The sequence below is a fragment of the Tachypleus tridentatus genome, chromosome 13 (genome assembly GCF_004210375.1).
Source record: "Tachypleus tridentatus isolate NWPU-2018 chromosome 13, ASM421037v1, whole genome shotgun sequence".
Lineage (NCBI taxonomy): Eukaryota > Metazoa > Arthropoda > Merostomata > Xiphosura > Limulidae > Tachypleus > Tachypleus tridentatus.
The window spans coordinates 12,447,701-12,469,463 of NC_134837.1; the positions used below are offsets into that span (position 1 = coordinate 12,447,701).

General features: G+C 32.5%; 3 protein-coding genes across 4 annotated transcripts in view; 1 reads left to right on the forward strand and 2 right to left on the reverse strand.

Moving 5' to 3' along the window:
• LOC143239720 (C-myc promoter-binding protein-like) overlaps positions 1-1,810 on the reverse strand; it is a 62,658-nt gene extending 60,848 nt beyond the window's left edge. Inside the window, 1 exon segment of the mRNA XM_076481138.1 lies at positions 1,691-1,810. The gene's annotated coding sequence lies outside the window, so the exon portion shown is untranslated.
• Positions 1,811-2,020: 210 nt separating this feature from the next.
• Positions 2,021-5,438, forward strand: LOC143239721 (perilipin-2-like). 2 transcript variants are annotated; one of them, XM_076481140.1, is made up of 10 exons: positions 2,021-2,178; positions 2,465-2,717; positions 2,990-3,072; positions 3,177-3,266; positions 3,504-3,651; positions 3,876-4,036; positions 4,495-4,614; positions 4,726-4,890; positions 5,042-5,155; positions 5,251-5,438. In XM_076481140.1, exons 2-10 carry the CDS (start codon positions 2,474-2,476, stop codon positions 5,293-5,295), a joined length of 1,170 nt encoding a protein of 389 aa, XP_076337255.1. In that variant the 5' UTR covers positions 2,021-2,178; positions 2,465-2,473; the 3' UTR covers positions 5,296-5,438. The 2 variants fall into 2 exon arrangements, with proteins under 2 accessions (XP_076337255.1, XP_076337254.1); XM_076481139.1 differs by having other exon boundaries at positions 2,103-2,243.
• Positions 5,439-19,239: 13,801 nt separating this feature from the next.
• LOC143240634 (fibrillin-1-like) overlaps positions 19,240-21,763 on the reverse strand; it is a 209,582-nt gene continuing 207,058 nt past the window's right edge. The window contains 1 exon segment of the mRNA XM_076483387.1: positions 19,240-21,661. Coding sequence (XP_076339502.1) covers positions 21,505-21,661 — 157 coding nt within the window. The 3' untranslated portion in view covers positions 19,240-21,504.

The window sequence follows — 21,763 nt, forward strand, 5'->3', positions numbered from 1 at the left end:
AAAACACTGTTAGGGTTTAGTTTAGAATGAATATTCTTGTATTATTAACTTACAGTTTTTGATATGTTATCTGTATTTTTTTCTGGCTTTTATACAACCACTAAGACTTTGATTAAGTGCCATAAAGGAGGAAATTGAAAGGTAAACTCTTGAGAAACTAACAGACATTTAAAAAAAAAAACAGAACAGTTCAGTAGTAGAATGTAAGAAGGACAATCCAGAGTCTATTTAAAAGCTTATGTTGTTCTTAATATTCATATTTCATAATATATCAATCTTTCTCATTTTTACTTGGAATGTTGTATTTCTAAACTGGTTGATAATACTTGTGTTCTAACATATAGCAAGACTGCTAAGTGTTTCTAATTCTTTTATGCAGTAACCTGGAAATCTCAATAACTGGGCTATAATGATAAAATGAATTTTGATGTTAAGAAGTGAAAATTAATACACTTGGAATATGGTTTTAAGCTATGAAATGAACTTCCTTTTAACTTTAGAAGAAACTTTATATTTCTGAAAAACATAATAACCTAACTATATTTATTTAAGTAGTTCCACATCTTTGCTCAGATGTCTGAATATCCTGTTAACAGACAACTTGTGCAAGGAGGAATAACAACATAGCACTACAAAGTTAATACTAGTAATGAACGATGACTAGAAACTTACTTGAAGTAAAAATGAATCAAGACAGACAGGTGTGGGTATTAAAACTTTTATTAAAATAAAGTAGAGAACAACATTCTGACCTTCTGAGGTCACTTTCTTTTTTTTTCTTTTTTTATAGCTAGTAAGTTTAAGACACCTATACATCTAGATTTTTTGGTAAAATATTTTATTAAATTTGTTTTTGTTTTTATAATAACAAGCTGTGTACTAAATATTTAAAACTTATTTTAAAATATGAATGGATAGGAACCAAAAGCACTAGATTTAACTTAGATTTCTTGCTTTAGTTTTTTTACCTGATTTTGAGAGAAACTCAATAGCCCAATAGTTCTTGTTCTGTGTTTTTTATTATCTTACATATATTATTTTTCTGCTGGCACATTGACCACATTTGTCTATTTTACAAAGATGACTCGCATAGAAGCTGGACACAATTACTTTTTATTGTATTTCTTCTAATTACTGAACATTTAATTAAGAAGTGTACCAAAGTTTTTTGTTTTTGTAAAGAACATTACGTAATATTTGATTAGTCAATACATAAATATCGAGTTTTAAGCGTCATTCTCAGAATCAGAACCTTAAATTATCTCGACATCAGTTTATAGCGTTAGAAATCTGCATCTATTAAATAACATTAATACTATACCCAGATTCATCGCTTAAAAATTGCATGCCACTTACATGTAGATTTGAAGATCACGTCCTTATTGTTACAAATTATATTAATGTTCAGCACGTTATCGTTTTAAATGTTGAGTCTGTTAGCACTAAAGAGTAAAGTCAGTAAAGATAAATAATAAAATATATTCAGTCGTTCCTGTTAATAATAATAAAATTCTCTATGATTTTAAACAGTCAACCGAGTGCACATATACTTTAGGCTTACCTTGCAGTAAATTGGAAAAAAATTAATTTCAATTTTCTTACATCATTATCTGTATTTATGAAAATATGTTGGGTGGATGAATATTAACACTGCTTAAAAAAAACCAATGTTTATCATAAACGTACTTACATTTAATCCAGTTTGTACGATATTCGTATTTTCTTTAGCTTTCAAAACGCCATCTAACTAAGTTATAGATTCATGAGGTACTGAATGCTTGAACTATTTCAGAACAATTCTTGATATATATATATATATGTATGTACATGAGTGATTTGTTTATATTGAATAAGGTAAATTAAATGCGTTTAAAAAATGGAAGAAAATGTATTGTTTCATCTTAACCACGTTAAAACATAAATTATATTGATATTTGAAAGTACTTTTTAGATATCTCAACAGAGGGCATTACCACCCTAAACATGATTCATTGTAATAGAATTTTGTTTTTATGATTTTGACCGGCAGATGTCGTGTAGTTGAGAATGAATCATATGAATATCACCAAGCCACATAACCTACTCAATTTCGCAATGCGTCAATTTGCTTGAAATTTGTCTTCAGCGTTGTCATTGGTTAATAGCAAATTATCATTTCAGATAAAAGGCTGTGTTCAAGTAGGTTTTTTGAGTTTGTGTAATTTTGATAGCGAAGGAGTAGGAATTTATTTACTACGGATAATGTAAGATATTAATTATATTTGGGTTGTTTAATGTTCGTATTTAGAATAATTTTCTTATTATGTTTAACCTTTAATGTAAATAATGACGTATGATATACGTGACTTTCCGAGTTGCGATTTATTCTTTTATATTGGAGTGTGTAATTGTACTTTCTTTACAATGGTTAACCCTAACCTTTTTCTCGTAGAACTTAAAATTATTATCTTGTCTCTATTCGTAGTAAGTCAACATGTATCGAAAGCAGCAGCAGGTATCTGAAAAGACTCCCGATGAACAAGAGTTAAAAAGTGACTTTCTTAAAAGAGTTTCTTTGCTACCCCTTGTAAATATGACTACTCAATATACTGCAGCCACTTATAACCGCATTAAAAGATCTAATGTCCTAGCAGCCCGCACTTTATCCCTAGCTGAAAAGACTCTTGATGTTGTTGCTGGACACGCACATCCACTCTTGCTGAAACTTGCTGGTCAGAGTAAGTACCAGCCCTTATTTCAGCGACTACTTTGTAAAACGTAGTTCTGATGATTAATAGTAGTAACTTAATTTACTATAATACGTGTTGCAAAAATGTATTGATTTCTAATATCCTTAAAGTGATTCTTTATCGGTATTTAAAGCTTTATCTACTTTAAAATGAAGCCTAAACTTTATTTCTACATGCACAATCTCAACTAAATTTCATAACAAAAACTACTAATGTTTTGGCAGTGAGATTAAAATACTTTAATCTGCCATCTTTTTCAGTTCAACTGGCTGATAACTTGGCTTGTTGTGGCTTAAATATTTTGGAAGAAAAGGCACCCCTTATTACCAAACCACCTGAGGAGGTTAGTGTTGGAAGTCTTGTCCTCTATTACTTTAATCATTTTAAATTTTGGAAGCTTTTTATATGTTTAACAATGGTCTTTAATTGTAATCATGCTCTTTCCAGATACTAAAAGATGTTACAGAACTGTACAACTCCACCCTCCAGAAGAGTTTTGATCATTACAATGAACTTAAAAGTTATGGAAGTGACAAGGTTAGTTTTAAATTTCATATTTATTTATCTTTTATAATAAAATAGTGTGGATTCAAAAGGTATTTTATTAAGCAACCTAAAATATTTCTTGCTCTCCTATTTATTTGTTTTTATAGTGCAACAAACCTAACCCTCAATGTGTTCTTGCTGGCTTTTTCATTATTAAATCTAATGTGTATTTCCTGTAACTTTAAAAACATTCCTTTTTAATATATAAAATCTTCATTTCAAAACTAGATTCAAACCATAAAGGACAATGCTTGTCAAAAGACACTTGACCTTTCACTCCCACTTTACTGGAAAACTGTAGCTAATGTATTGGATAAAACTTTAGAAGTAGCTGAACAACAGGTAGACTATTACCTTCCACCCACTGAAAATGAAGGTAAGTAATTTTAGTAACATCTAAAATTACTTTATGTTCCTACTCTAATTTCAAACTTTCATTTTTAAGTTTAGTTCCATGCAATTTGATTGTTCCACTAAACTTGGTCAAAAGTGTTTTTGATACTTCAGATTAACATTTTAACACATCTTTGCAACTTATAATATAACTAACTATAGTGTCTTGTTTTCTTTCATGTGTCTTTGATCTGACAATTTCTGTAGAGAATGTCAATAAAAATGTTGGTGAACTTTCCATTGAAAGAATTGGTGGTCTATACGGTAAAATCAGAGGACGCTTCTACCTTAATGTCATATCAAAACTTCAAAATGTACAGATACAAACTTGGGAAGTTGTATCTAAATTGAACTTCACTGTAACCCTGGTATCCTTTCTGTGACCCAGTATTTGACCTTGAATTTAGTTTTAAGATAACTTTTTATCTATAGAACTTTTTCAATGTAATCTTTCAATATACTAGTTCCTACTTCTCCAACAAAAATGTTTTTTTATAGATCAAAACTACCTTAATTTGTAGTTTAATACTAAACTCTAGATTTATGTAACTACATAAATTATATTAATACTAATTAAATTTAAGCTAAACTTCCTTCAGTATTCAGCCATACTCTTCTATTAAGTCTTAACCACATTGTTAAACCACATCACAAAATGTAAATGTGCTAATGCAATATTTTATACAACATGTGTTAAATATTCTTTTTAATATCTTACTTTTCTGTTAACTTTACAACTTCTAAATCTACTTACTGTGGAATATTTAACATATATTGTGACAACTATATTATAGTTTAACTGTAAATTAACTTTAACTTCTACCAGATGCAATATGCCAGAGAAAAGTCCAATATTATGAACTGGACAAAGGATTCTCTTCAAAAGAATATTTACTGGTTGTGGGAAGACTTAAACAAAGAAACTGATCCAGATGCTAAACCTGCTGTAAGTTTATCTTGAACAACTTCATGTTTATCACTTGTCATCTCACTGTAGAGACTTGTAATAAAGTAAATCATGTTTACTGTAAGTTTAATTCTATTTTCTGTTTATTAGACTGTAGGTGAACAAGTTCTTCATCTTGCTAGACAACTAACAAAACAACTTGTGACCTTGTACAACAGCCTAACTCCCTTATCACAAGTATTGCCAACTGCTTTACAACAGAACTTTGAATCTGCCCAGAACTATTCTTTACATGTGTATGAACAGTTGCATCAAGTAAGTTTAAAACACAACTTAAATGTATTTAATTTTGTATACAAACACTTTCTAAGTACTACATTAAATAGTTGAACATTTATTACTAATAATTGATATTACTTCTATTGACATATTTTAATCTAACAAACCTCACTTTCTTCTCCTTAAGGCAAAAAATTTCAATGAGATGACTTCTGTAATGATCACTGAGTTGAAACAAAATGTGCAGTACCTTGAAATGTCCATCCTGGATTTACTTAACCATACATTTCTACAAAAACTGGTAAGTTTATTGTAAATAATTTAATGTTATTCAGATGTTTCCTTTTCAGTAGAAACTTTGAGACCATTAACATAACTTTTAATTCTTTGTTTCAGGCTTCTCTAGAAGCAGTACAAGAAAAGACAAGTGTATCTACATAATTTGGGATGAAATGGGCTTAAGTGGCTGTATAATTGACTTAATATTTTTAATGTTTTGATGAATTTAAATTTTCTATACTTAATATATATTTCTGGTTACTTATTCTGTAATTTTTCTTTAATAAACATGTTTTTAAAATTTCCATTACTGATTTTTAATTATTTTAGAATTCTTGCATACATAATTCTTTGACGTGTGTAAATTAATTGGGTTTTAACTTATCTCCCATCCTACATCTAAGTAAATGCCTACAATTGTAAATTGCTACCTACACCAAACTAGGAATACCTTATTTTCTAAAACAAATCCAACTTACGACCCTCAAATTAATGTTGTTGAAACTCCCCAACATTTTAAAATAGGAAAACTTAAGTTGCAACCTCCCATATTAAAACCAGTTACCATTTTCTTTTTTAATTGTAAATTAATACATTCTTCAGAAACAACTTTTCATTAACTGTTGTATTCACCAAACAAAACTAAACTGATTGGATTTCCACTTTACTTAAACTCTTACAATGTAGGAGAAACTTAACTCTGCTACTGTAGAAGCAGTTTCTTTAAGTTAAATCTCTGTTATGCCATAAACTCCAACTGTAAAAGTTGGAAGAAGCTTGTAACTGCAACCTCTAAGAAAACTAAACAATTCTTTAATAAATTTATTGGGCTTAAAAAGCAAATAATGATAAATAGATAACTTCACTCACAATCAAGTCAGTCAGTAGGTGGTACCTTTTCTTAAAAAAAACCACCTTTTTTGTATAAGAATTTAAACTATTAACCATTCAGCATGATGGATTTTGATACCAGAAGTAATACTTGCATGTACCTGATTATGGACATTATCAGCATGTCTTCAATGTAAGAGACAATACTCACCTTTATAAAATCTTGGTGCACATTCTAAAGTTTTGTTACACATGTGTCTACATACCTGTGTTCGTGTGATTTATAACAATTAAAATTTTCGTTTACTAATGGAGAAAACTTCAAATATCAAAAAAATAACTCATTCTAGGTCACTAGAACACTGTATACTATAAAACAACATGGTATAAATTAAATATGTACTCTGTAAGATGAGATACTATGGAAGGCAATAGTGGTAAAACTTTGTCCAAATTAATTAGCAACTACCCAAGATTTCAGTGGCATTGCCTGTTTTAAGTCATGCACTGTCTGCAACATAGCCATGATGATGAAATACTGTGCAATTCTTTCAAAAACCTGTGAACTTTAACTTCTCGGGAATACTATCCTTTTTTTTTTTTTTTTTTTTTAACTTCTAACACTTACAAAAATAAGTATTACTGACAAAACATTCATACTTTTCAAAACCTGTTCTAAAACAAACATTAACAAAATTCATTTAATTATACTGTAATACCTTAATCTAATGAAAATCCTGTAGTACAAGATGCTTAATTTCTAATTTGTATCACTTGTTTCAAGGTTGAATTTTGACAAGTGTCCTAGTAACCAACTACAAATTATGAAATTTCAAGTCTTTTGGTATACAATCAATTTATAGATGTACCATCCACAAACTACAAGAACTATCAATGCAGTACCCTGGATAAAATTTATCACTCAATTTATATACAGTTGAAGTTATGACAAAAGTATTGTTATCTGTAATATATCTTAAGCCAAGTACAATCACCTGTGCAGAATCCAAAAAGAAACCTATTGTCTGTGGTAAGAAAGGGGCAAAATATAAACTAATACAGCATGATATCTTTCAATGCCAGAAAGGATATACATATTAACACTATTTGTTACAAATGTCTTCAATTTAACATAAGTAAGCAGGAGGAGAAAAAAAATTACAGTAAACATCTTGTAATATATTTAGAAGGCATATATCAAACACAGGATCAATGTTTTTTTTTTCCATATACTAAACTGTAGTACATAATTACTTCCTATAACTGTTCTAATAGAATGAACCAGTTCATGAGCTTGGATTTGACATCAGTCTTCTCCAAAATTTCTTTCAGTTTACTCTGTACCAGCCCACTGTAAAGAATATCTAAACTTCCATTCCTTTAGGTTTTGCCCTCTAGATTGTAATTCTTAAATGTCTATTACAAAAGAAGCTAACATTCAGCATTCTATAGGAGATATTAGAATTACTTTATGTAGATATTAATACCTTGATGATACAAACCCTGAAAGATTAAAATAGCTTAAGTACTGGAGCAGTCAATGTTTTCTCAGGATTTTAAAGGAAGTGATACATCACATAACACCTTGCTTTCTTTCATGGGCAGACAAAATATCCAGTAACTATCATTATTGCTACTATTAGCCCTTAAACAGCAGCCATCAACAATTGGTGCTGCTACCTACAACATTCCTGCTGTTTAGGGTTTAGAGAAATATTAGGGTTGTCCTGGAAATTGTAGGCCACTTATTCCTACTTTTCTAGTGGAAAAATCCTGTATGTTCATAGAAAAAGCTTTTTAAAGTTATTTAATACCATAAAGTCTCCACCAAAGACAAATCTAATGTGCTATCTTTATGAAAGAAAAATGTTATGTGGATGATGAAACAAATGTATTCTTGGTGAATCAATTTGAAAATCACAAGTAAGGGTTGATAAAGATTACTTAATTGGGTTCTAGGGGTATATGAATGTAAGAAAGAAAACTTGTAATTAATGGACTCCAGTTAAACCAGAACCTTTATACTGCTAATGGCTTACTACAGGCTACTAGGGTGATTTAGTGGATTAAATGTTTATTGTAAGGGTTAAGATAATCTATTTTCAGATCAACTGACTTCTTGAAAGAATATATTAAGTAGGCCTGCTATACAGCAGAGGATTGGTAGGCTAAACTGTGAAGTAGAGATCTTCTAAAACCGAAGAAGTCTGTGCTGAAAACTAAACTTTAATTTATACAAAACAACACTCGTATATTACCTTATGGACAATGAACAGTTGCCTTTAGTGGAGTTTTAAACTGAGCAGGTTTGTTCTTCTCAAAGACTTATTTCCAAACTGACCATCTCACTCAAGTTCACGTTCTAGATTAATATCTACCTGGTGTCACAACTTCAACTGGTTAACTGTTGTGTGTGCAATTTTTTCCCTGCTGTTTTTTGTTTTAAATCTTCTATTATTTAGCTAAATCAATAATCATAGATTTATACAGAACAGCTACCCTCCAAATAGCTTATAATTCCTATTCAAACATAAAGGAGATTGTAACTTCAAGATATGTGATCCTAACAATGAAATATATCAGTTTTACCTTTCATGATCAAGGTACAGCTATACCTTCTATGTACAAGTATGGAAGATTAATAACATGGACAACTAAGATGAAATTAACTTCCTTTACTGTATGTTATACAAAAATTACATGTGTTTAGAATAAACAAAAATGTATACTTTGGTAGAGTAAGGTATGGCACAAAATGTGACCTGTCTAAATCTTATATTATCATAGGTACAGGCAAAATAAAGGCGTCTAAATGTGCCCCATTTTGAAGATAATGTGATGGCAAGACAAATGTTAAAAATTTTGAAACGACAGGCTATCTACATTTAAGTTGCATTATCTAAAAACAATAAACTCTTTAAGAGAAGTGTCAGCAGTTTCTTGAAATTAAAGGTGGACTTAAATTTTCACTTTCTTCAAAGGTGGATATGCAAGTGCAGTGGGATAAGACCAAATGGTCTCTTGTTTGTAGTGTTATCACTGTTTCCTACCCATTTTTATAAATTCTTCTGGCCAGGGTTAAAATAAAATAGATGGTAAATGCTGTAGTGTAATGATAGTTTTAGATTATGTCTTTTATGTGCTTAAAATATGTTCTGGTTTCTACAAAATCCATCATTTTCAAGTCTGTAATTAAACATTTAAACATGAATTTCTTTGCTATATTTGGAACATAATGAATTGTTGGAAAAGAACTGCAAATGAACTATACATATATTCAATTACTCAAGTGTAGTTGCAAAAGGATTTCACACTGGTTAGTGAAATAAAATGTTTAAAGATAAAAAAGTAAGTTTAACACTTCTCTGTTATGTTTAGGTTAATTTTACAAACTATGAAATAAACTATAACATAATTTTAGGGCAGAAAATTAAAGAGTACAAGTTTTTCATTACTAGTAAAAATAAACAGTCATGATATTAATTACCCATTTTGTTACAAACATATAAAAAACCTGTGTAACATTTAAACAACAAATATTATACATACTAAATTCCATTCATTAAAATTCTTGTCATTACTTCTAGCTGCTTCATCTTAATATCTTAGGGGGAAAAAATTACATAAATTGTATACTTTCAATGTTTCATCACTAATTACATGAAAAAATGTAGTTTGTATTCTGGGTTATTTTATATCTCCAGTTTACACAAACTGATTTAGTAAATCCCTTGAACCATTGAAATCTCTAGATAAATGTAGTTCATGTACATAAATTCACTACACAATTTTCATGATAAATCTTTTATTTTACACTTTAGTACAAATTATACCACATGGTGGCAATTGGAAGAAATAAACGCATTAAATTTCATTACAGGAACAAACAAACTCTCAACCCCTGTCTAATTAAATGAATAACTTTTGAAGTGCACACCACTTTAGACTACATCAGACTCACTGCTTCGTTAACGATTGCACAATCAAAATGATGCAAATATCTTCGAATTTCAGTTCTGAAAGTGTGTATGTGACAGCCTTTAACGTTAACTCTTAGTACAACACAATAAATTACTGTGATACGTTGGACTTTAACCTGTAAGCTGTAACAGAGGTGTTGTCAAGCTGTTTCAATGTTACTTGTTCAAAGTTCAATCTTATCACTGAATAGCGAAGTTATGACTTATTTCAGCACTTTCGACCTTCGAATGTTTTTATAATACTCAGACACTTAACCAAAGAGCCAAAGCTGAGACTTGCAAGTTACAGAAATATTAACTTAAGTTTCCAATTGGAAACGTTCATCATGCAAGACAGCCACAGCATTTATCTAAAGTAAGATTGCTTCAAATAACTTATTCAAGGTGGAAGTTAGAGTGTATATCAGTATTGTTTTTATACTAATGCTTATGCTTTATATCATGATATCTAATACCTGTCTCGAACACTTAATTTTCAAAAACATGAAGCGCCATCTCTTATCCACATTATACATACCTTCGAAAATCACTGTGATGTATATATGAGATACAATCAACTGCATATATGCAAAATAAGATCTTACAACTAAAACGTGCAATGTGTATATTAAAGGTGGCGCTTTAGTTTATCATAAACTTAATTAATAATCTTATTGTTATCAAGAAACATAAACAATTATTTATGTAGAAAATTTATACCAGTAAAAATTACGATTTTACTGCAATACACCTGAAGGTATAACTGTACCTTTTTCCATTAATACTAAAACAAACTTTCAGACGTCACCATGAATCACAAAATAGAAGTATTTTTTTTTTTTTGCAATATTTGGCTTGATTTTTGTAAATGAAGCTAAGTATGTGTTTGTTCTTAATTTGAAACAATTACAGAGATTATCAGTTGATGAAACACAAACTGCACGAATATGGAACTGAAACTTACTTTTGAGTTGTATAGTAGCTAATTTTAATTTTATATATGCTTACCTAAAGAAAAAAATATTTTGTGAATAAAAATTAGAAGAAACAACTTTAACTCAAAAATTCATTTAGATGTAAGTGACGAAAGTGCGGTTATTGAATGAAAATAAAGTATAACTGTTAGATACACGGGACTGTTTCTTGTTAAATTTAGCGTGAGTGTTCAAGTTAGTTATTATCGCAGATTTCTTCACGTGACTGTTTACATATCATATATTGTATGGTACAATTGTTGTGAACTGGCGCTAGTTGTGTTAGTACGTCATATTACAAGAACTTTCTAAGCTTCTCATTGTTTAAATTGAGTATTATTGTACCAAAATATCTCAAGTAGGTGAAACGCCCTAGTCCTCGGCCAGGATTAAATACGCATTCAAAATGTAGTTCAAGTTAGATAATTAAGTATATAGAAAGACAGATCTAGAATGCCTTTAGCTATAAAGAGAGGCCCCGCATAGCCAGGTGGTTAGGGCGTCAATTCGTAATCCGTGGGTCGCGGGTTCGAATCCCCATCACACCAAACATGCTCCCCCTTTCAGTCGTGGGGGCGTTATAATGTGACGGTCAATCCTACTATTCGTTGGTAAAAGAGTTGGCGATGGGTGGGGATGACTAGCTGTATTCCCTCTAATCTTACACTGCTAAATTAGGGACGGCTAGTACAGATAGCCCTCCAGTAGCTTTGAGCGAAATTAAAAAAAAACCACTTAACTTTTATTACTACTGCATCTAGTATTTATTTTTAAGCTATCAAACTATGGCGTATATTTTAATTTATTAAACTATGGCATATGTTAATATAATTGTATAATCAGTGTGAGAACACTAGTGAAACAATAACGTATATGTTGTTTGGGGCACGCTACGAAATATTGGAGACAAGTACTTTTATAATCTAACTAATATTTTAATATTAAATAGTAGCATGCAATATCACTGATGAAGCCGCAAAGGTGAAACGTTAGTTAAAATTTTAAAAAATATATATAGATTTTAATAATGTGTGGAGAATAAAGGTTGTTTTTTCTATCTATTTTATCAAAATACGTAAGTATCTCCAGCATGCACTACAATTCATAAAAGACAACAATAAAGTTAAATGATAATATTACCGACTAAGGAGACGAAATATGCAATAAAAACCTAAATATGAGAATCAAGACACAATTGTATATCCCAAGGTTTCTGACCTTCCATTCCATGGGTACTTCGTCCATTACAATTTATAACTATAAAGTTTTGTAAAAATATTTTAATTTTATATTCACACAAGGTTAATCTATAAATCTCAATTTATTATGTGTTATAGTTATTCCAGCTTGCACTATCTGTATTCACAAACTTTGGAATGTCTTTCGGATGTTTAAAAAGCAGACCCATTGAATTCAGTTTAACTATCCAACACACAGTTATCCTGTCTTTCCTTCTCTGTATACCTCCTTACACCTCATGTCAGAAGTACGTCATAAAGATGCTGATTTCTACTGCAACGATTCTTGTTCACTCCTGTTTCCCATTGGACAAATTATTGTTGTGTACTATTTCTATTCACTTAGATAACATATTATTGGGGCTCTTTGCCTCATTGTTATGATCTTTTGCCTCCCCCATTTATGTGCAATGACATTTCAGGATGTTCTAGATACTGTTGAATCTAAAGAAGAAGCTACATGTCATCAATCTTTTCTTACCACATTCGACTCAGTTTTCTCAATCCCACCATTTCTCCACGGCACTTGACCGTGTTTCTGATACTCCCCTTCCAATTCCTAATTTAAATTTTTTTCATCCAACTTTTTGGCTGATGTTTGTTCTGTAAGACACTTTTCTTACAGACCCTGTGAATACGCGTTTTTCATAGTTTCCCACCTCTGATCCCAGATGTCAACTAGTGTATGGTTTACCATCATTCTTACATCTTTAGCTGTGAAAAGGATAACCAACCCTCCTACAGGCTTTTACTTCCATTTCATTGTGGTTCTTGAAAAGACCATGGATGGCATTTAGTTACTAGCTTATCCATCGTTAAGACCAGGTGTGGTATTTATTTACAAGCTTATCCATCGTTTTTGTCTGTAAAATTTCTCTTCTTTTCATTGGACCTTTACTCCTTGTGCACTGATGTCTAAGGTCCATCTCTCAGATTCCTTTCTTCGTATTCCTATTACAGACTCCTCTAGATGCTTTATTTGCTACATCCATTGGTACTATATTTTTATCTTTCAAACACTACATCGGCTCCTATGATTTCAGTGTCTTTGCTCGACATGTCCATTGACTTGGCTTATGATTTCGTTATTCCACGCAAGATCGGCTCTCTTTTCATATTCACGGAAAGAGACTGTCAGTCATATTTTCATTATTCTGAGGGTGGTAGCTCATTTTGGGTGAATTATCAAAATGTTCAAGTTCTTTCTCACTCTCACCCAATACCTTGTGCACTTGAGGGTTTTCTTCATTTCCATCCTAAGCCACTCACAGCCTTCTCTTCTTCATTTATATGCTCTGGAACTTTCTGTCACCAGGGTGTGAAATTGTCATACTTTTAAAGAGGTTCTATACATTTTGGGGAGTATGGCATTCATTATAACAGTTTATTCTTTTATGAATGGCTCATATGTGACTTTAAAGACCAGTGGGACCTCTCGAGAAACCCTTTGACCCCTTCAATTTGCCTGTTTTTCAGTGTACTTGAGAAATTCTTGCTGTAGCTATATCAATCTAATACCACTGTTGTGCTTCCATTATTTCAATTCATATTAGACCTACACCTCTTCACCGATGCTTCTCTTACCAGTTGTGGTACATCTCACCTCAGGCACATGGTCCAGCATAAGCAGTTCCCCATATCAGTGTGCTCGACCTTCATTCTATAAAAAGAGCATGCTTGCATTTCGTACCTCTAATAGTGGATTGTTTGATTATGATCCATTCTGACAATTCCACGGTAGTTTTGCATAACAATCATAGAGTATGTGATAAATCTTTAATACTTTGTTTCTAAACACTCAACCTTCATTACTGGGCAACTATCCAACAGATCTGCATTATAGATTCTCATGTATTGAGAGCGGTGAACCTCATAGCAGACCATCTGTCCCAACTGTATTATGTTCTGCCTATAGAATGGTCACTTTACCCAGAAGGTAATTTTGATGGGTATGCTTTCGTTTGGGTACTTACGACTTCTTTCGTCGTCAGTAATGAAGTTTCATGAGTAGAACAGTATGGAGGAAGCTATCAAACAGGAATCTGATGATGCTTTTCTATTATTGGAGGGCTTTTACTGCACAATAACATCATTATTCAGTAATATAAATCACGAGAAATCTCGTGAGTTGCCTTAGTGCTAGTGTCATGTAAATATTCAAGGCAGGTAGAATGTATGTGTGAAATGTTAAGTATTTATTGGAAATACATTTTCACGTAGGAAACATGTTAACTTTCATAAACTATATCTCTTGCAAACAAACCAGCAGGAGATAATAGAATGGAGGTTTCCATTTTCACCTCTGACTACTTTTATAATATCTCAAAATCTACTCTCTTGCTTTCACTTCAACGCTTTTCTTGTTGGTTATTAGTTGTTTTCCTCTATATTTTATATACAGTTACGAATTAACCGTAGTTTCAAAATTAACTCCATTTGAACGTAAGTCATGAATTTCATATTAATATATATAGTTTTGACAGTGAGTTGGATGCAACTGGTTTACTTATGTTTTTTTTGGGTTTTTTTTGGCCCGGCATGGCCAAGCGTGTTAAGGCGTGCGACTCGTAATTTGAGGGTCGCGGGTTCGCATCCCCATCGCGCCAAACATGCTCGCTCTTTCAGCCGTGGAGGCGTTATAATGTTACGGTCAATCCCACTATTCGTTGGTAAAAGAGTAGCCCAAGAGTTGGTGGTGGGTGGTGATGACTAGCTGCCTTCCCTCTAGTCTTACACTGCTAAATTAGGGACTGCTAGCACAGATAGCCCTCGAGCAGCTTTGTGCAAAATTCCAAAAAACAAACAAACTTATGTTTTCCCTTAAATTTATTAGGTTACATATTACGATTTCAAACAGCCGGATATTTTAATTTAGAAGTTAATTAAATGTTGGTATATTTCAAATTTATGATATTTGCCAACAACATGGATACACAATTAACACAAATATATTTTAATATACAAACAAACAAAAAATTGTCCCCGCTGAGACAGCGGTAAGTCTACGGATTTACAACGCTAAAATCAGAGGTTCGTTTCCTCTCGGTAGACACAGTAAGTAGCCCGATGTAGCTTTGCTATAGGAAAACACACAAATATAATGACGGCTATTATAATTATTAATTATCGCGTTAGGTCAGACAAGAATAGAAGCAGTCTTCAATCTGGTCTGAAATTTAATATTATATCGACAGTCCAAGTTTACTTTTATGTTGATACACAGACATACTTCATTTGACGGGAATTAGTTAGCTTTATTCTTAGATGACATAACGCGATTTACAAGATTTCTTTTCAAAGAATGTCCTAAGCTAAACGAATTGTAACGTTAAAACCTATAGTCTCCTGGTCAAATTTTCTAATTAATCAGCGTTTATCAAAATTATAGTTTCCGAAACTTATAGTGTACTGATTGGCGTACAAGACAACTGGATGTATAAGACGACCCCTACTTTTCAAGTTAAAGTGTAGGTTTCAGGTTACACTTGCCATACAAGTGGATCCCTCACCTCACCCCGAATCGTGTGTTTGATAAATGGAAACAAATGAGCCTGTGACGAGTTTCGACCGATAATTGAATATGGTAGCATGATCACGGTAAACGCTCCCTCCTCCCACCTTAAGATATTACAACGGGCCCAAAATCTTGCCATTCGTCTTACGCTTCGCCTGCCCAGATACACCCCATTAGCATACGTCAATAAAGCGAGCTCCATCCCGCCTCTTAAGAAGAGATTCATTTATCTTGCAGCCAACTACTATAAAAAAGCAAATAACCGGACATCATTAACAAAACAAATTCCACGATTAGCAGCCACCCCACGCTCTTGGCAGCGATACCTCTCGCCTTATAATTACATACACGCCCTGAATGTAAACTCAAGTGTCTAACCATTCATGTTCTCTTTTTCATTTCCAGCATCGGGCACTGGTGAGGTTGGTTTTTTTTTTTCGGCGCCTCACCAGTGAAAGTGGGTTTTCTCGGGGTACTCCCGTTTCCCCCCACATCAAAATTCCTGTTACTTTGGATTTATAGATCCCAGCCCTGAAAAGAGGCCTCCCAGAACACATTTTAGTCAATTTAAAAGTTTGAAATGTTTATTGTAAAATCAGAAGGCATAACTAAGCTGACGCACTGCTTGCATCTCTCTGCTCGCTCACTCCGTGTTAACGCCAACCACTTCTTCTTTCCCGATGCGATTCTGCGAACTTTGGTGGATGTCATGCTGGACCTTCCTCGTCATTATTCGTTGTCTCCCTGGCCGGCAACTGTTCTCAGTTTCTCCTGACGCTCCTCAATCAAATTCAGTAAACTATCGACTTCCAGGTAATTTGTGACCATCGCGCGAAGTGAACAACTCACACGCCAATTCAGCCCAATCATCTTTTTCCGTAATCAGTTCGTTAATTTATTCTTGCCTTGTGTGGGGTGAAGAGAAACTGTAGTTTCTGACCGCCCCTGGTTATTTTTCGTTTGACAAGAACGAAATAATAATTTAACCAAAATTCCTACCTAGATCTGTCTGCCTGTGACGAGTTGCTGTCCGATAGTCCTTAGTCATCAATATTGGAAAGAAAATAGTGTATATGCTAACTAAATACGTTCTACGATTTTATACACAATAAAGGTAATTAAAACATAACTTTACGTTTTATAAACAATTAAAACATTTTAAGGTTTAGGTTTTATCGGTTATTTCAACTAAAATGGTTATAAATTATTAAAATCCTTCATCAGTTACATCTGATTTCAACTGGTAACGATGTATAACTGGTTCACGTGTGATTGGTCTTATTATTAAATGATTCTACTTTTTTGGGGATCTCTTTTTATCATGAGCAACATTTCCCCAACTTTCAACTCTTCAGCAGAGATCTGGCTTGTATTCCATCACTAATACATTGGAAATCAGCCCCACAATCCAACTGCACTGGATCCAACAATACAAACCTACCGTATACCACAGGATTCAAGGTTCACGTTTCATACTTGGTGTACACGATGACCTCTAGTTTTGAGGTACCTACATTACAAGTGAAGTTCAGTAATGTTTCTTTGACTGTATAATCTCAGCTTCTCATTTCCTTCTTCATAGATGAGGTTAAACAATTAAAGAGGGCCTAGTGTTTTGTTTGTTTTGGAATTTCGCACAAAGCTACTCGAGGGCTATCTGTGCTAGCCGTCCCAAATTTAGCAGTGTAAGACTAGAGGAAAGTCAGCTAGTCATCACCACCCACCGCCAACTCTCTTGGGCTACTCTTTTACCAACGAATAGTGGGATTGACCGTCACATTATACACCCCCACGGCTGGGAGGACGAGCATGTTTAGCGCGACGCGAACCCGCGACCCTCGGATTACGAGTCGCACGCGCTTCGCCATGCCAGGCCTTGGGCCTAGTGACCCTTTACTCAAACTTTCACACACGATGCTGGGTAGCTTTGACACTTTCTGTTCACATCTATTTATACAAATTTTAAAGGTTTTGATAATGTAAATGAATACTGTTAAGCTCATTAAATGGCAAGGTAAATATATATAAGTTGAAGTGTAGATTTCTGGCCATAAAGTTCAGTCACCTTGAAAAAAATTAACTTAGTTAATTGAATCAGAAAGGGTTAGTTTGAGTAAGAAATAAAAAAAATAATTAATTTAAAATGATGGAACGTGTGCTACAATACCTCCTACATCTTATTGTTATGTAATCTTGACCAGTAAAGTTATTTGTTTTAGTAACTGGGATTTACTATTTGTGGAAGATATTTTTGCTATTCTACCAACATTTGTCTTGGAATATATTTTAAGTAACAGTGTGAACTAACTTGTAATGTTTGAGCAGACATTTTGGCCTTCATGATGAATAAATACTTAAATTGTTTTACTCTAAATAGCCTATAAAGTATACTTATAAACTCTCAAGTATAGTCAATTTGTGGGTTTTGTTACCTCACGTGAAATAGGCAAGTCTTTCTTGAGATTATAAGTAATTAATTAAGATTATTTCTTAAAACAGTCAAAACTAATATTAGAAACACAACTGTGTGTTTTTTTATTATATTAAAGCCATATCAAGCTATCTGCTGTGTTCACTGAGCGGAACTGAACCCCTGATTGTTAATCAGTAGGCTTCCTGCAACCCAGCAGAAGTGGGACACAATTTATGGATGGATGTTGAATTGAATGAAAACTGAGAAGGTATAAATAGTTTAAAAACCAAAATTTGAAATGACTTGAAGTAGAATATGTTAACAGCTGACAATTTGGAGAGACTTGTTTCATTTACGTACATTTTCACTGTTATTACACAGAAGTGGCTTTCAAGAAAAGCATATTTTAGTCCTTCTGGCTACACCGTATATATAATGTTGAAAAACAATTTCTCCCACTTTATCTTAATACCTAGTATTTAACATGCATTCTTCATGACAGTTACATTTGGTACTTCCAACACTCGATTTCTGTTTCTAATGCTTGGCTCAGATATGAATCTGTGACCTCCCACAGATCAGGTGTGTTCTGTGAAGTACAATAAATTACTAACTTCGTAGTAGTGCTTCTTACAGCATCTTTTAACACCTCCAATGCCTACATTCTTTTCACCTCACCCAAAGGAAGACATGTTGTTCCAGTTTATGTCCGTGCATGTGTGTGTGTGTGGGATATTGGATGACCACAAGTTGAGTACTAGTTCTTTTGTGGTTTGTGGGACAACCATCAGTTGGGTGTCAAAGTTTTGTCATGGCTGTGGTCCAACTACAAGTTGGGTGGTAGTTCTCTGTCATGATTGTTGAACAATAATAAATTAGGTACTAGTTCTTTTGCAGCTTACATGAACAACAAGTTGGGATAAACTTGGTTGTAGGACAACTACAAGTTGGGTGACAGTTTTTCTGTGGTTATTCAATGACTAATTTCTAAATATGGATTCAATCTTAAGATCTCTCAGATATTAGACAAATTTTAAATTAACGTATGCTATTAAGACATATTTTAACGATGGAAGTTACAACAACAGTGTAACTAATGGTTTTCAATTTGAAATACTCTTTATGAGCAGATAAAGTTTAATCATATGAAGACAAATCAAACTGTTAGAAGAGAGCATCAGAAAGAAAAACTTTTAATTTTCATTTTTAGTACAGATTTCAAATACAAGATGCAAAAAAACGAGTTAATATTTGTGTTGTTACATCATGAAACAAAGACTACAGACCTGCAATATGCGAGTAATTTAAAAAATTGTCATCACAGAATATTCTTGACATAACACATAATGTTTTCATAGGATAGAAATGCATAATATTTGGTTAGATTATCCATGAGAATAATTTAGATTCTTTTGATGAATATAAATTTTTAAATTGACATGAAAGACTTAAGATATTTTTTTATATTTTATACATAGCACACTGGACTTTAATGTTCATAATTACAAACATTCAAGCAGACACACCAATACATTTTTATCCTCTCTTACAATACATGTTTATTAATAAGCTACTTTCAGTTTCATCCTAATTTAAGTGTAATTTGATAATTTTAATTTAATTAAAACTATTCAAACAAAGCTACGTTTCTTAGATTTATTACATCTTTACATTCTACTGTTTGAGTCCTTATTCTGTCCAGAAAGAAATTCTAACAATTACACAATTCTCCATTTTCATTCCTGGGTACAAAATGTGCTGTGCTTTGTTTATTTTTAAATGAATTATTAGTAATCTTTTAATTGCAACTAGGCTTACTGCTATACACATACCAAGAACTGTGTGTGTAATTATAATTAACAAATTAATATAGATATATCAAGATAAGAAGAATTTGATGAATGAAAATTAAACAAGATCTCACAGACATGAAAAACATGAATCTAGTTAGATTTTTTCAAAATTCCAAAAGTATTAGAAAAATAACTTTCTGATATATATTTTAACCTGATATCACAATTAGTTTAGAAGACACTCAGTAAGTAAATGTTTTGTATTAATGTTATTTTTTGTATCATATGCTCAATATTAGTTTACTTTTCATAATACAAAAATTACTAATTTAATAACTTGGCCAGTACCATCCCAAGAATAACATCAGTCAAAAATGGATGTACGTGTCACCTAAAGTATCTAACTTCTTGTATAAAAGAATAATACAAACATAAAAAATACTAAACATGGAACATTGCTTAAGCAGCTCTTGAGTGAATTCCCAAATATGGCAGTGGCTATTAGCTCTGGCAACAAACTTGTACAAAGGTTGGTTAAGGTACATTTAAATTGAATTAGGTAAATGGCTGAAGAAATATGGAACACATATGGTCAATCTATGCCTTCCAAAGAACAAAGCCTATGTAATAAAATTAAGCAGCAATGTGGTCTCTGAGTAATATTAAAGCAAGCATTCAGCTGCTGTATATATTAGAAGTAATTTTAACACTGCATAAATTCAAACGTTCAATTACAGTTAGCAGTATCATGTATTTGTGCTGAACAAATTCTGAATGGATATTTATCAATACATTCAAAGTTGCAGCTGTTTTGGTCACATTTTGAATGCTAAAAAATAACTTAAAACAGGAGTGAAAGAGAGATGGAGTGACCCTAATAATGCACACAATACTAACACAAGGCAACGTATCTGTGTGGAGTATTATTAGATACCAGATACGTTAGTGTAACACCTGACTTACAGAGGACACGACACAGAGATGAAAATAAAACCTTCAAATATTCTGTTGTTTCATTTGTAATGCTAAAAAGTAGATAGTAAATACTGTGTACTGGCTGGCACGTAGTGATGTTAGAACTTATCTCTTGGTGTTGTGTCCCTCCTGTTAAGTCGCTTCTATAAGGACATTTAATTTTCTCTTTCAACTTCCAATATTAGACCTGATGTGCTCAACTTTAATGTAACAGCCTGGTCTTCGTGGAAATATCCATCCTAATCACATGCATGTCAATACTGTTTGTTTGTTAGAGAGATGAATTGTTAAACAGTCAAATCATTTCCTTATGAGGGATGGGTGTTTTTTTTCCTGTTGTATCTGAAATGCTTTTATTTACTCAGAAAACAAATTATGATAATCCACTTGCATAGTATGGTTATAGTTAATATTTTCAGTGTTCTTAAAAATACCTTAATTTTTGTTTCCATTTTCATTGTATGAGTGATTTTACATGAAGGTTAAAGTTCAAGTATATCTACAAGCTCTGACCTAGCAAAGGGGGAAAAAGGTTACCATACTAAGAGGATAAAGTCTGCCACAACAACAAAGTTAAACACAAGATTAAAGCAAATACGAATCATCACACCATTAATACCACATTCTGACTGGATCAGCCATAGCTACATCTATTTGAAAGTTGGCTTTTACAACTACTTGGTAACTAGTAGGTGGACAGTCATGTGGAAAGCCTCTTTCCGTGCATCTTCCTTCAGAGGAAGTGGAATGAAAGTTTTAGCCTTGATGTTGACAAAATAGGTTCCTGGTTGTTTTATTTTCTTTGACAGGTACAGTGCTGCCCCATCTTGTCTAGTAAAGATAATTAAAAGTTACTTTTGTAGCTAGAATACTGAACACAACAGAAAATAACATTGATTTAAAGTTTACTTTACAAACTTAAATATGTTTACA

What these genes read in the sequence shown, in the direction of transcription:
- LOC143239721 (XM_076481140.1), top strand. Translation starts at nt 2,474, where the DNA reads ATGTATCGAAAGCAGCAGCAGGTATCTGAAAAGACTCCCGATGAACAA. An exon ending in TTACCAAACCACCTGAGGAG is followed by an intron (nt 3,073 to 3,176) that starts GTTAGTGTTGGA and finishes TGCTCTTTCCAG; the next exon opens with ATACTAAAAGATGTTACAGA. An exon ending in ATCCAGATGCTAAACCTGCT is followed by an intron (nt 4,615 to 4,725) that starts GTAAGTTTATCT and finishes TCTGTTTATTAG; the next exon opens with ACTGTAGGTGAACAAGTTCT.